The following is a 12,031-nucleotide window of genomic DNA, read 5'->3' as shown; positions in this document are numbered from 1 at the left end:
GTTTGCAGCTCGACAAATACCTCGTGAACACTAGAAAGCATTGTTTGCTGCAATGATATCCTTGGAACATGTGCAGCATTTTCATGTGCGACAGACAATATTAGTATCTAAGTACATTGATAAGTGAACGTGCATGTGCTCTGTCAAACCGAGCTCAGCTCCTTCTGTTCTACCAGATATTCAGCATATAGGGGAAAAGAACACGGACGTTATAACAATATAGTTTGGAGTCAGGTAAAACTAACTTTGGCAAAGTACAGATCAGTGATATTGTTGGACAGCAGTGTTGTAGTACAGGCAGTGCTATTGTCAAGTATGGTAGTATTAGCAATTTAAGAACACAATTATTTACTCAACTGTTGTATTGTGTGGTGTAATGCCACCTTGCAGTGGATTGTCACACTTGTCATAATCGTTTTTGCTCGATCCTTGTGATATCGACAGTCGATCTGGATCCCATCATTCAGCTTGCGTGTCGCATGGGGTGATCGTTGCGCCGTATCATTGGTAATGGTTCCATGGATATCATTCAGGAAGGGTTGACCTCGCCTCTCTGCAATCCATCAGCCTGTACTTTTCATTACTTGCAACATGTCACTGTTATACTGTACTGCCACATAACCAGTCCTGTTCATGAGGAATGCACCATCGCAAAATCACTCTAATCTTTGTACAGTGCATGTATAACCAACACGCCGAACAGGTCGTGTCGGTTCCTGTACGAGGCATGCACAAACGTGTCCGTTTCCACATCCCACAGACACTTTGTGCCAACCAACATGCCACCGCCGTTGATTGCACCGATCTTGGCCTGGGCAACGTAGCGGTAGCGCTCGCTGGCCCCGCTCCGCTTCGCAAGGTCACGCGCATCGTTCGCAAGCTGTTGGCACATGTCACTCACTTCCTCCGGCTCATACATGGTCAGTTTATCCATGCCGCCTTGCAAAATCTGGCTCAGTTCCTTTTCCACCTTGGTGATTGGAAAGTGAACTTCAGGCTGTGTTAGAGGCATCTCGTCTGATTCTTCCTCCTCTGATGAATATTCCATGATCTCGACGATATACCGATCTTCACCGTCCTCTCCACCGACTCCAACTGCGTTGTTTTTCTGCTTCCGTGGTGATTTCCGCATACTGTTGGATGGTGATGGGGCCTTCCTGCCTGGTGAAGGGATTGCACTGCCCCTCGCAGGACTCCTTACAGAAGGTCTTCCTTGCTTGGGATGCGCAGCGCCTTTCCCTTGTGGCCGATCCATGCTAAGGAAAACTGCGTCAGTTAGCTAGTCAGCTTGGTAGAGCACAGCTGCTCTTCTACCTCCCCACTGCTTGCACTGCCAGCGACACCCTCCCTTGTACGACTCCCTGCTGCCAACTGAGAATATGATGGCCGGTGCGACTTTTTCCGGTTTATTTCTCTGACCTGCGACTTGGGAGGTACTGCGGCGCTACAGTCGAAAGGTAATGGAGCAATATGCTAGCCTGACTATCTGACTATCGTCTGTCCACTAAAAGTTCATCCTCTCGATCGGAGGAAGACAGTATTTGCAAAACACGTGAGCCTGAGATTAACCTACTGGATACTGGGTAGTGCTTCCCCGCATGTGCTATTTGCGAAGTACTGAAAATGCTGCCAATGATGTCTGCCTTTGCAGTTCAACTCAGTTGAAGAAACTAGTCGAACAACAGAAATGTGAAACTTACTACTGTAGTGGTAGATCTACTTGTTCAAGCGTTGCTAGTTTATCGCATTTTACGGTCACCGAGCATCGCCACCACGAAGCGATACGTAGATCTACCTGTGTGAAAATGATTATTCCTCAGTCTGGTAGGTCTACCCTGGCCTGGTGATAGTGCAGATTTCTGTTTGCTTGGTATCGCGACGTCGCGTGCCGTTGGGCCTTTGCGTCGACGTCTCAGCTCAGCCTGGAAAGTGGAAAGAGTGGACTTGGTACATGGTGTCTTGGCCTGACTGCATCTACAGTGCTGGCAACTGAAATCCGACCCCCTACCGTCTCGTACGAATCGCTAAATCGCTAACGCGGGGGTCGGATTTCAGTTGCCAGCACTGTACCACTGACTCTGTACCAGTCCACATGGTCCAGGTGGCTGGTAACTGGTAGTCACTAGTGCCTGGTAGGTCTACGTGAAACTACTTGATGGCATTAGTGTGTATGTAGAAGTTTATTTTTAAAACCTCGCACCACAAACAGGCGATTTCGCCTCCTTTGATACATGTGTAGTGCTCGACTCGAACGTATGCTATCCATCGCCATTGTGTTGTTGGTGCTGTACTTCTTTTATTTTTTTTACTTGTAGAGTTTGGCAGGATCCGTCCGCCATCCACCGAGGTCCGTACCGCAGAGCTCTTCCCGCGCTAGCGCACTAGTAATAAACATTAGTTTAGGTGAATGACATAATCTACCCACATCGCCTTCATGCATACCATACCGGTGCTTGTGATATCGATAGTCGAATAGTCACCAGTTCAGCAGTAACTGTTGTATTTTGTTCTATCCCAGGCCAAGGACCGGTACCCGAGCATCGATAGACCCAGCAAGAGGATGACCACGGTATTGTCTATTGATGACTCAAGTGTGTGAACAGCTAGCTAGCTGCTTGGTGTTTTTCATATTTTTCGCATGTTCGGTGTGGACAAACTGATGATAAGCAATTGAGTACTGTACTGTAGTTAGTTTCGACGCGAGTCAAGCCCGGGGCGCGTGGCGCCTGTCGGAAGATCGTTTTCGTTTGCAATGTGAAACATCGGAGAATGTTGGCTTCTGTACCGTGGTCTGTAGCACTTGAAGATGAAACAACGCGATAGTCAGGTGAGACTAAGCTTGTGATCGCAATGATTATGTGCGTGACCTCGCGCACTCATATCATACACACACTCATATCATACACACACGCAAAGAAATTCGCTGTGGTCATGGCGAGCTAGTGTAGATCTGCACGTAGCATGCAGTGTTGATTGTCCATCCTGCATCTCGCACGTCTGTACTGAGTCTGTGTCCTGTAGTGTACAGTGCAGTACCGGTATGTTAGGGGCGTCTGAAGGCCCAACTATTCTACATTGGAAGGGGGGGGGGGGGGACGTTTGGAGAATCGCCGGGCCCAAATAACCCCATAATTTCATTGCTTCAAAAATCACAGGAATTATGATCATGATAATATTATTATCATGATTATCAATACAAGCAGTGCAAGCACTGTGACATAGATCTACCACACACTGACAGGATGAGGCGTGTTTCTGTATAATTATTACTAGTATGTAGTACAGTGGTCCCTCTATAATCCGGCACCATTTGTGCCACGAAAATCTGCTGGATTAGGGAGGGTGCTGGATTAACAAATCTGATCTACTGCTGCAATGTGCATGAAGAGGACATTTGGCTACTGAAAATTGTGCCGGTTTATCGAGGGTGCTGGATTATAAAGTGCCGGATTAGAGAGGGACGACTGTACTCAGTTTGGACAAGGCACAGTAGACTGTGAGTGTGAGAGAGAATACAGTGTTTGAGGTTGGCCCATACTGCTCCACACTGCCACTGAGACCCAACTGCGGAGACTTGCATGCCATAGTGTCTTCCCCACGGATGCCCACACACTAGCCAGAAATCATAGTTCTGAGTTCCAAGCATTCTGTTCTGGTCTGAGTAGATCTCATGGCTGAGTGAGCACCCCATGGATTAGCAGGGCTGATTTGTATGCAGACACATGTGTGAGTGAACATTGGTCCATGCGACTATTGACAATACGCCCTGCCCCTCCTGAGCAGATCACAATCACCCCTGCCCCTCATGGGCAGGTCCCAATCACCCCTACCCCCCCCCCCCCCCCCCGGGCCGAGTACGTCCCAAACATCCCTGCCGTTGTGAGCAGATCACAATCGCCCCTGCGCTCATTGCCCTCCAGGGAAGATCCAAGAAAGGTGACCCATGGAAGCAGGGTCATGATGACATCAGCCACTGTAGTAGATCTGTGCTGTGCACTTCCAGCAGGCAAAGCGGCGATGCTCGCAATGGTACGAGCAGAACCTGAAGAAGCGCGAGTGCAAGACGTTCATCTCGAACACTGGCATTCGCACCTCACTCTCTTGTCAGTGTGGTCTGAAGCGTACTGACCATGTGGCAGGCTACGAAACTGCCAATCATCGAAACATGACTTGGTTACCGCACGAACACACTCGGGAGGTACCCACCGATGCCGCTGGCTTTGTTCAGTTCACCGGTGAAGCTTCTAGTGCACCATCATCCACAAGCTATGTAAGTGATACTTGTACATTGCCTATGCTATTTTTTTAGTGATGATGCATGGTACATGTATGTAGCACTCAGTAGTCCACAAGCTCTCTATATGTGTTCACTCCTCTATATGTCATCACCTGTTTACTTCGTGACGACCATGTGTAGTGTGCATTGTATGCGGCCCACTGCCACTACCAGTACATGTGTAGTGTACTAGTAGTCAGTCAGCGGCCGGGCTAGAATCATTCTCCACCACCCTGATGTCACGTGCCGGGGAATGCAGAATCCCGGCTTGGCCATTTTCGCTCGATTTGAGTTTGCGCGTTACCTGGCTGCCATTGTCAGTGGGTGATTTAGTATGCTTTCCAGCCTGCACATCCTCTGGTAACCCATTCTTCAGTGTGCAAGCCCCATGTACTTTATAGCAATTTAGTATAAGGTGAAAGCCCTTTGTTTTTATTTTCTTTCCTAAATGCAATACACACTTTCAGTGTATGCAGGGAAAGCAGGACGATATGATTTGTTTGCAATTTCTCATCCAGTCATTCATACTTACAATAGTGCAGTAGCTATTGCTGGTTTGCTGGTCGAGATGTTCACGATACGCTGCACTATCACCGTTACCATGGTTACAGTGGCTGCTGTCACCACCGGGCACGTTTCAAATCTGTAGATGACAATGAGCAGCGGGAGTGTACAATCACTCCAGACTCTCATTACGGGCATGCATGCATGCATGCATTGCATGACTAGTGATGTGGTGATGTCATTCGCCTCTCTGCTCTGCAGTATGCACGGGTGTCTGCGAGCACCAGCGATGCAGTGCTGCTGGATCTGTTGCTGAATCGCTGGCAGTTGCCACAGCCGGATATCATCATATCGGTGACCGGAGGAGCTCGCACCAATGACCTCTCCGAGGATATGCGAAATCGCTTTCGAAAAGGTGCTGTTCCTGCTCTGCCGATTTCTGGTACATGCAGCACATTCCAGGGTGTACTTGATGCATACAGTGTTTGGGCAATTTGATTGGACATACCAGTATGTACCGCACAGCCAGTGCATTGCAGGACATATGCCAATACTCACTGCACTTCTCTGCAACGCATACCGGTATTCACAATACAGTAAGAGAGAATGTACCGCCTTCTGAAAACACTAATATTTGAAGAGAACGGCATGCCAGAACCTGACTGTATATAAGTGCCTGTTCACCTCCGTCAACTCAAATTCCTCCGGTCCTTCTTCCATTCTCCGTTCCATTCTTTTCTCAATCGTCTTTCTATTCTGGTTTCTGGACAGGGTTGGTGAAGGTTGGTATGGCCAGCAATGCATGGCTTGTGTCCGGTGGTACCAACACTGGAGTAATGAAGCTGGTTGGCGACGTGGTGCAAGAGCACACCGTACACCGTGCAAAGTCACATGCCTCGTCGCGCAACCTGTGCGCCATTGGCTTTGCAACGTGGGGCACTCTCGAGGACCGTGAATCGCTGGTGCAGCAGCCACTCTCAGCAGTAAGGGTCCCTTAAGTACATGAACAGAATATCAGTCTTGACTAACTTCATTGCCTGCATGTTACTACTGCTGACCAGATGTGTAAACAGAGTGTTATCTTGGGCTAGCACTAGACTCTTAGCTACAGTCAGACCTCGCTTAACCGCACACATCTGTTTTCCACAAAAACATCCGGATAGGCAAGGGAACCGGATAACTGAACACACATACTGTATATGCATGTGGCATGTCAAAAGCAGTGACATCGTACATACATGTAGACAGGTCCTATGCAGTACAACTAGCGTGCCCAGTATGTAAAACAAGCGAGAAAAATGACAAGTGCATGCAACTGAGTACTGTCCGCATACACCCAGCAGGTCAAGGACCTCATTTGCTTGTACAACTCCCTGATACTAGCTTCTGTAAGCGCTAGCCAGCCTCATGCAACCGGATACGACGAAGCTTTTTGTACACATTTTAACCAGTTTGTACACAAAATCATGCACCGGTATGCGGATCGCGAGGTCTGGTTATGTTGTATGCATAACATATGCTGCACATCGATAACCAGCGATTTTCTTCCGGATGGCGAGGGATCCGGATAAACGAGGACCGGATAAGCGAGGTCTGACTGTATCGTCATTTTGCACCGTCTGGACTGTAGTGATTGGTACAGCACTCTGCAAGTGTAGGCTTGCATCATACTTCAACATACTCTTTTGCAAAGCCAACATTCACCACAATAGGAGTGCTGTCAGCTCTTTGTTAATAACAGTCTTGTGTGGGTCCGACGCATGCATATTGAAAGATCTATTTTGTTACTCTTGTCACTGTACACCGCTAACAGTACCCTGTGAGGTACACAGCCTCATCCAGCAGAGCTCTGAACCCGCACCACACACACTTTCTCCTCGTCGACAATGGCTCCACTGGCTCGTACGGCGTGGAAATTCAACTGCGCGCTCGTCTGGAGAAGGCCATGTCAAAATGTCGGCTGGAAGGAGGTAAGGAGGTTAGCTTGCACTGCAGGAGATAGTGTGATGATTGTCTTTAGTCCTTAGATCATAGCAGCGCATTGCAATGATTATGTGGCCATTTTGCATACACGAGTATCTGCTTTCCTTTTTCTGAGGCCTTCAGCACCGGCATCCAGTCCATACACTATATGTACGTCACATACTGATAAATCATGTGTGTTGTTGTTTCCAAGATTGGGTGAGCAACTTATCGGGAGTAGACTGCAGCCAGTCAGCTAATGGTGCATTTGTCCGGCTCTGCTTTCATCGTAGCTAACGGCAATGCCAGCAAGATCAGTGTGGTGGTGCTGGCCGTGGAAGGAGGCCCGAACACGCTGAGAACAATCCGGCAGGCCGTGTCGAAAGGTCTTCCAGCAGTGCTCATCCAGGGTACCGGCCGAGCCACAGACTTGCTGATACACGCCTACAACAACTCCTGTCAAGTGAGCGGACGGAACGGGTCAGTAATTGCTGCTACTGTTTTCTGAATTGATCATAGCCTCGTAGGTCATGCTCTCATTCTCTGACTTCTGCTATTTCCCCGTCACTAAGTTCAGTTCTCGAAGTAGTGTGCCACCTGTAACTGGAAATTGTAGTCCGAATTCCCCTGCCTATCGTTTTCCCGGAAAATGATGCTGTCGCTCTGGCTAACACTCTTAGTCTGGATGGTCCAATACCACACTTTCACGGGATTGCAAGTAGCAAACAGCTAGATATTATCTTATAATGCCTTTCAATACTAAGGTGGACCATACAATAATGGATCTAGAATTCAGCGATTGTCCTGAGACTCGAACAAATCGAGGAAAATAACTGGTGTGCTCAAGTAAGCAATAATTATTGTAGGTCTGAAAGCATGACTTTAGGACTCGATACGAGGGAGTTTTGTGAAGGCAGGGTGCTAAACACTGGGCCGTATCAGAGTTGTATACTCCTGGGCTCTTGGTACAACGCAAGTAGAGAATGTATGTGTCCTGCCAAGCAAATGGCTTCTAGTCTGGTACTTGTATAGCACGAACGTTATTTTGGCAACTGAATCCGATCCCAATTATACCCGATCCGAGAAAATGAATTCCCTGCCTGGCTCCCAGGTATGCCATACACTACCTTGTAGTCCGGAAGATATGTCCCAGGTAAATATGGCAGCTTGCGTAGCACGTCATGCACATGACCGTAGTGAATGTAGCCTAGTCACTTGAACACACTACCCAGGTTGTGACTGGGGACTAGCACTACGAGCTGCGCCTGGTAGCTTCCTGCACAGTAGCCGTATCACTTGGTATGATTACCTTCACTCTTGATATTTATTTTCCTGTGTCCCTTGTTCGCTCTGCTGCACTTTGCAGAATATTTCAGCAAGTTCCACCAAAACTGCTGCCTGAACTCAGGGAGAAAATCTCCTCAGCATTCCGACTGTCAGGCATTGGGAGCCGCGAGAAGCAGCTGCATCGCTGTGAAGCTGAGATACAAGAATGTCTGAAGAATAAAGATATGGTAGGGTCTGGGGTCCTAGACTGAGTAGGCCGCTAGTCACGGCTTGCATTGACTGTAATGGTATCCATGCACAGGGTCCGTATATACTGTATGTTGCATGGTAAGCACAGTGGTCATTGAGAACTGGTAGCCCCCCCCGATGTCGGCTTTCTTCTTTTGTTTACTGGGTGATCGTGATGGTCAAGGGGGGGGGGGGACCTATAAATATAATCCAAAAACAATGCAACTGCCGCTTACTTGTAGAGAACTGCCTGAGCTCAAGTTTATCAGTGTTGTGGATGCCGCAACTTCCACATACTTGGACACCAATCCAACGAATGAGCGAATAATCTACTTTTTCCCCATAAACCAGTGATGAACGCTGAGATAGGAGGTTGTACCGTGCTGGCCAAACTCTCCTTATTCTCCAATATGCCTTATCTCTCCTGTGCCATTTGTTTGTCTAGACACTGCTGACGCAGGTGGGATTGCTCTCACAGCAGTGCTTAGTGCTTTTAGAGGTGTGATTGCCAAACGGGATGGCAGTAGTGTGATATTTCTATACTCCTAGGGGAAGAAAAATGTAGAAAGTATGGGTGAGGTTTCTTGCAGTTTCATTTAGAGGAAAGGCATTTGAGCTTGACCTGATGACTGGTGAAGGTTCCGACAAGTTGCTGAAATTGATATGAAAACGGTGTGAAGCGTTTTGCAGAGTGATGGGAACGAGTTTGTCAGCTCAAGTGCTTTTTTATTATAAGAAAAATATACATTTGGGAAGCAAACTATGAAGTGCTCAGAGGCAAACTGATATCATCTACCCATGCCGATTGCCCACACATGCCAATGGTGTTCATGTTTGCTAAGGTTGTTGCAAATGTCTCAGTAAATGAATCTGTTCTCTTCTTGGGTGTTGATGCGAGGGCAGTTGCACATAGTCAATCTGATGGGAGGCGAGGAGGAAGATCATCTGGACTATGCTATTCTCAAAGCCTTACTCACAGGTAAGATCTTGGGGCAAGGCGAGTGTTGCGGCGAGTGCCACGAGTTCTATCAGCACGGCCGTCTCGGGTCTGTCGTATGCATGGATATGGGACTTGTACTCTCACTTGTTCATTATTTTGAGCAAGCTGACTGACACTGGAGTGCGGGGAAACACGGTGCATTGACTTAAAATGCTATCACCGGGCTGGGTGTCTATCCATCTCTGCCTCTCTCTCAGTTAATGCTGGATCAGCTGTGGAGCAACTTCACATGGCACTGACATGGAACAGGCCTGACTTTGCCGAAAAGGAAGTGTTTGACAAGATTCCGGCGTGGAGAGTAAGTACACTGTAGCTACAGTGGACATGATTGTACTCAGTGGAGTAATGCGGCATGGCCCTTGTGTAACTCTAGCTATCACTGGAGCGGTTCGCACTCCGACTACTTGGAATGGTGAGGCAACGGTCGAGAATGTATGCAAGCTGCAAACATGGTCACGTTTGGGCAAAGTAGGTTTGAAGTATCCTCTCTGCACTGTGTAGCCACATCAGTATGTCTTGACCAGCGCATTGCTTGGCTAGCAAGCAGCCCACACGGAAATCTAGATTTATTGTGTACTAGCACACACGGAAATCTAGATTCATTCCTGTAGCTATGCAAAAGACGTTACTTAAGTAACACCTGGCGCTAGCCTAGGTCCGCACAGCTTTAATTCGGTAATTGTTTGTGCCTGGCGACGGCATCCCTGGCGCTATCCCGTATATGTCCCGTACCGTACCATCAAAGATAGCTGACCACCTTATTCAAATAGGGCTTTCAACTGCAAGATCAAGCGAGAAGCAACTTGGAAGAATGTGTATATGTGCGAAGTGTATTGGGGGCCAGAAATGCATGCAGGGCGATAGTGCGGATTCGAATCCCATGTTAGGCCAAGCCAAAGAATATACTTCATGATCGTCCTTTTTTTAAGAAAACTTGAAAATGGGGAGGGAGTGCGGATTTTTATTTTTATCATTGTAAAAGACAGCTGGCCACCTTATTGAAATAGGGCTTTCAACTGCCAGATCATAACGTGAAGCAACTTGGAAGAATGTGTATGTATGCTAAGTGTATCAGGGGAATGCATGCAGGGCGATATTGCAGTTCGAATCCCATCAGGTAGGCCAACCCAGGGATCACAATGGCATGTACTTCATGATTGTCCTGTTCTTCAGAAAGAAATGGGGAGAGTGGTTGTATTTTTATTTTTTATCATTGTATTGCAAAAACGTTTCCAGTAGTTTGAATAACATGCATGATGACCTAGGCAAATTTATCATAGCGAGGGCCCTGAGCTTTCAAGCTCTCTTGTTGTATCAATGGGATGCACATGTAGGTGCCTTTGTGTACACCGACATAGTACCGACTCTCAGCATCACACTACGGTTTATTTTCTTCATTTCCCTCTAGCCCGGCCTGTTGGATAGTGTACTGATGCGAGCGCTGGTCGAAGGAAAGGTTGAATTTGTCAAACTCCTTATCCAGAGCAAGGCAGTGTGTCTGGAGAAGTTTGCAAAGCAGGACACTGTTCTCTCTCTGTACAATTCGGTGAGTCGGCATCTTCATAACCAGTAGTGGGTGGTGCCTATGTTTGGTATGTTCCGGTATGCAGTCAAACCTTGTTAGGATGAACTTCAAGGGACTGAACATGTTTGTTTGTTTGTCTTATCTGGGTAAGAACCTGAGGGCCGTAGGCCCGAGGGCTAACATGAAGTGCGCTAACAAACTAGGAAGGCCCTCCCTAGGCTTAGGCTTCCATAGGCATAGGCTTCCGACATGCCGCATGCTCATCCAACATGCATGCACATCCAACATGCATGCACATCAAGATCTCTTCACTGCTTCATGTACATGTAGTGTGTTATATACGCCTTATGTACATTGTATATATGTACATTGTATATATGTACGGAACCCTGTAGAACCTCGTATAATCCTGTAGACTCTGCTTGGTGTTGAATGTGCAGGAACCTATTGTGTTTGCTGCTACAGTATTTACTCGTACACTAAGAAACAGGCCTAAACGACATTAAAAACTTTCTTTGGATGAAAAATCTAGCTAGTGATTAGTTCTATCCAAAGTGATGAAGCTGGAAAAGCGATTGTCTGCCATTGATAATTGGGCTAAATTGGTCAAATGCACATGTATAATAGCGCACAATGAACACTCAACTGGACATGTACACCGGCCTACGGCCCTAGTACAGAATTTCGTACATCTGTACAACGTGCACTGCCTAGTTGGTGGGTTCCCTGCACACAAGTAGGACTATCACTTTTGATCTGTCAAGATGTCTATTGTGTTCTAGCTGACACCTAGGACTGTGTGTGCGTGTTCATGTGTGTGCACATATGTGCATGCACAGTTTTCTTCTGTTGTTACCCTTAGGGTGATGTTCTTGAACTACAACAAGACTCCAGTAAGTACCCGGATCGGCTGCTTCTCAATGCAATGACATTTTGAATTGTTTTCTAAGACACTTGGAGATCTGGGGTACAACAATCCACGAGACCAAATACTACATTGGAACACTTGGAGTCCTTCGTACTTCAATTTTTCTTGAAGTAGTACCTTTGCCTGAGCTTCATCAACAAAAGGTCTTCAGAATTGTATACTAGCGCACTCCTACCTGGGTTATCCAGACCCCGACTTTACCAGCACTTCAGTCTACCACCGGGCACCCTTTGGGCGAGTTTCAGTGGAAATATTCAACGTGACTACTCTTTTGTCACTTTTTGTGTAAATAGTGACGCCACATGCCATGTCTATGGCCTT

General features: G+C 47.3%; 2 protein-coding genes across 3 annotated transcripts in view; one reads left to right on the top strand and one right to left on the bottom strand.

Annotated features, from left to right (window-relative positions):
* Positions 1–661: 661 nt before the first annotated feature.
* On the bottom strand, positions 662–1,132 carry LOC135806594 (dynein light chain Tctex-type 5-like). Its single transcript, XM_065320800.1, has one exon. The coding sequence runs from the start codon at positions 1,130–1,132 to the stop codon at positions 662–664; it is 471 nt and encodes a 156-aa protein (XP_065176872.1).
* Positions 1,133–2,297: 1,165 nt separating this feature from the next.
* LOC135805122 (transient receptor potential cation channel subfamily M member 2-like) overlaps positions 2,298–12,031 on the top strand; it is a 38,340-nt gene continuing 28,606 nt past the window's right edge. The window contains exons 1-11 of one of the 2 annotated variants that reach the window (XM_065319123.1): positions 2,298–2,827; positions 4,007–4,270; positions 5,042–5,195; positions 5,552–5,763; positions 6,594–6,750; positions 7,036–7,222; positions 8,109–8,256; positions 9,161–9,236; positions 9,455–9,555; positions 10,666–10,803; positions 11,622–11,675. In XM_065319123.1, the coding sequence (XP_065175195.1) occupies positions 2,807–2,827; positions 4,007–4,270; positions 5,042–5,195; positions 5,552–5,763; positions 6,594–6,750; positions 7,036–7,222; positions 8,109–8,256; positions 9,161–9,236; positions 9,455–9,555; positions 10,666–10,803; positions 11,622–11,675 (1,512 nt within the window). In that variant the 5' untranslated portion in view covers positions 2,298–2,806. Of the gene's footprint in view, positions 2,828–4,003; positions 4,271–5,041; positions 5,196–5,551; positions 5,764–6,593; positions 6,751–7,035; positions 7,223–8,108; positions 8,257–9,160; positions 9,237–9,454; positions 9,556–10,665; positions 10,804–11,621; positions 11,676–12,031 lie in introns of both variants that reach the window. The other variant, XM_065319122.1, reaches the window with a different exon arrangement.

The sequence above is a fragment of the Sycon ciliatum genome, chromosome 1 (genome assembly GCF_964019385.1).
Source record: "Sycon ciliatum chromosome 1, ocSycCili1.1, whole genome shotgun sequence".
Taxonomy (NCBI): Eukaryota; Metazoa; Porifera; class Calcarea; order Leucosolenida; family Sycettidae; genus Sycon; species Sycon ciliatum.
This window is presented reverse-complemented; position numbering and strand designations above follow the sequence as displayed.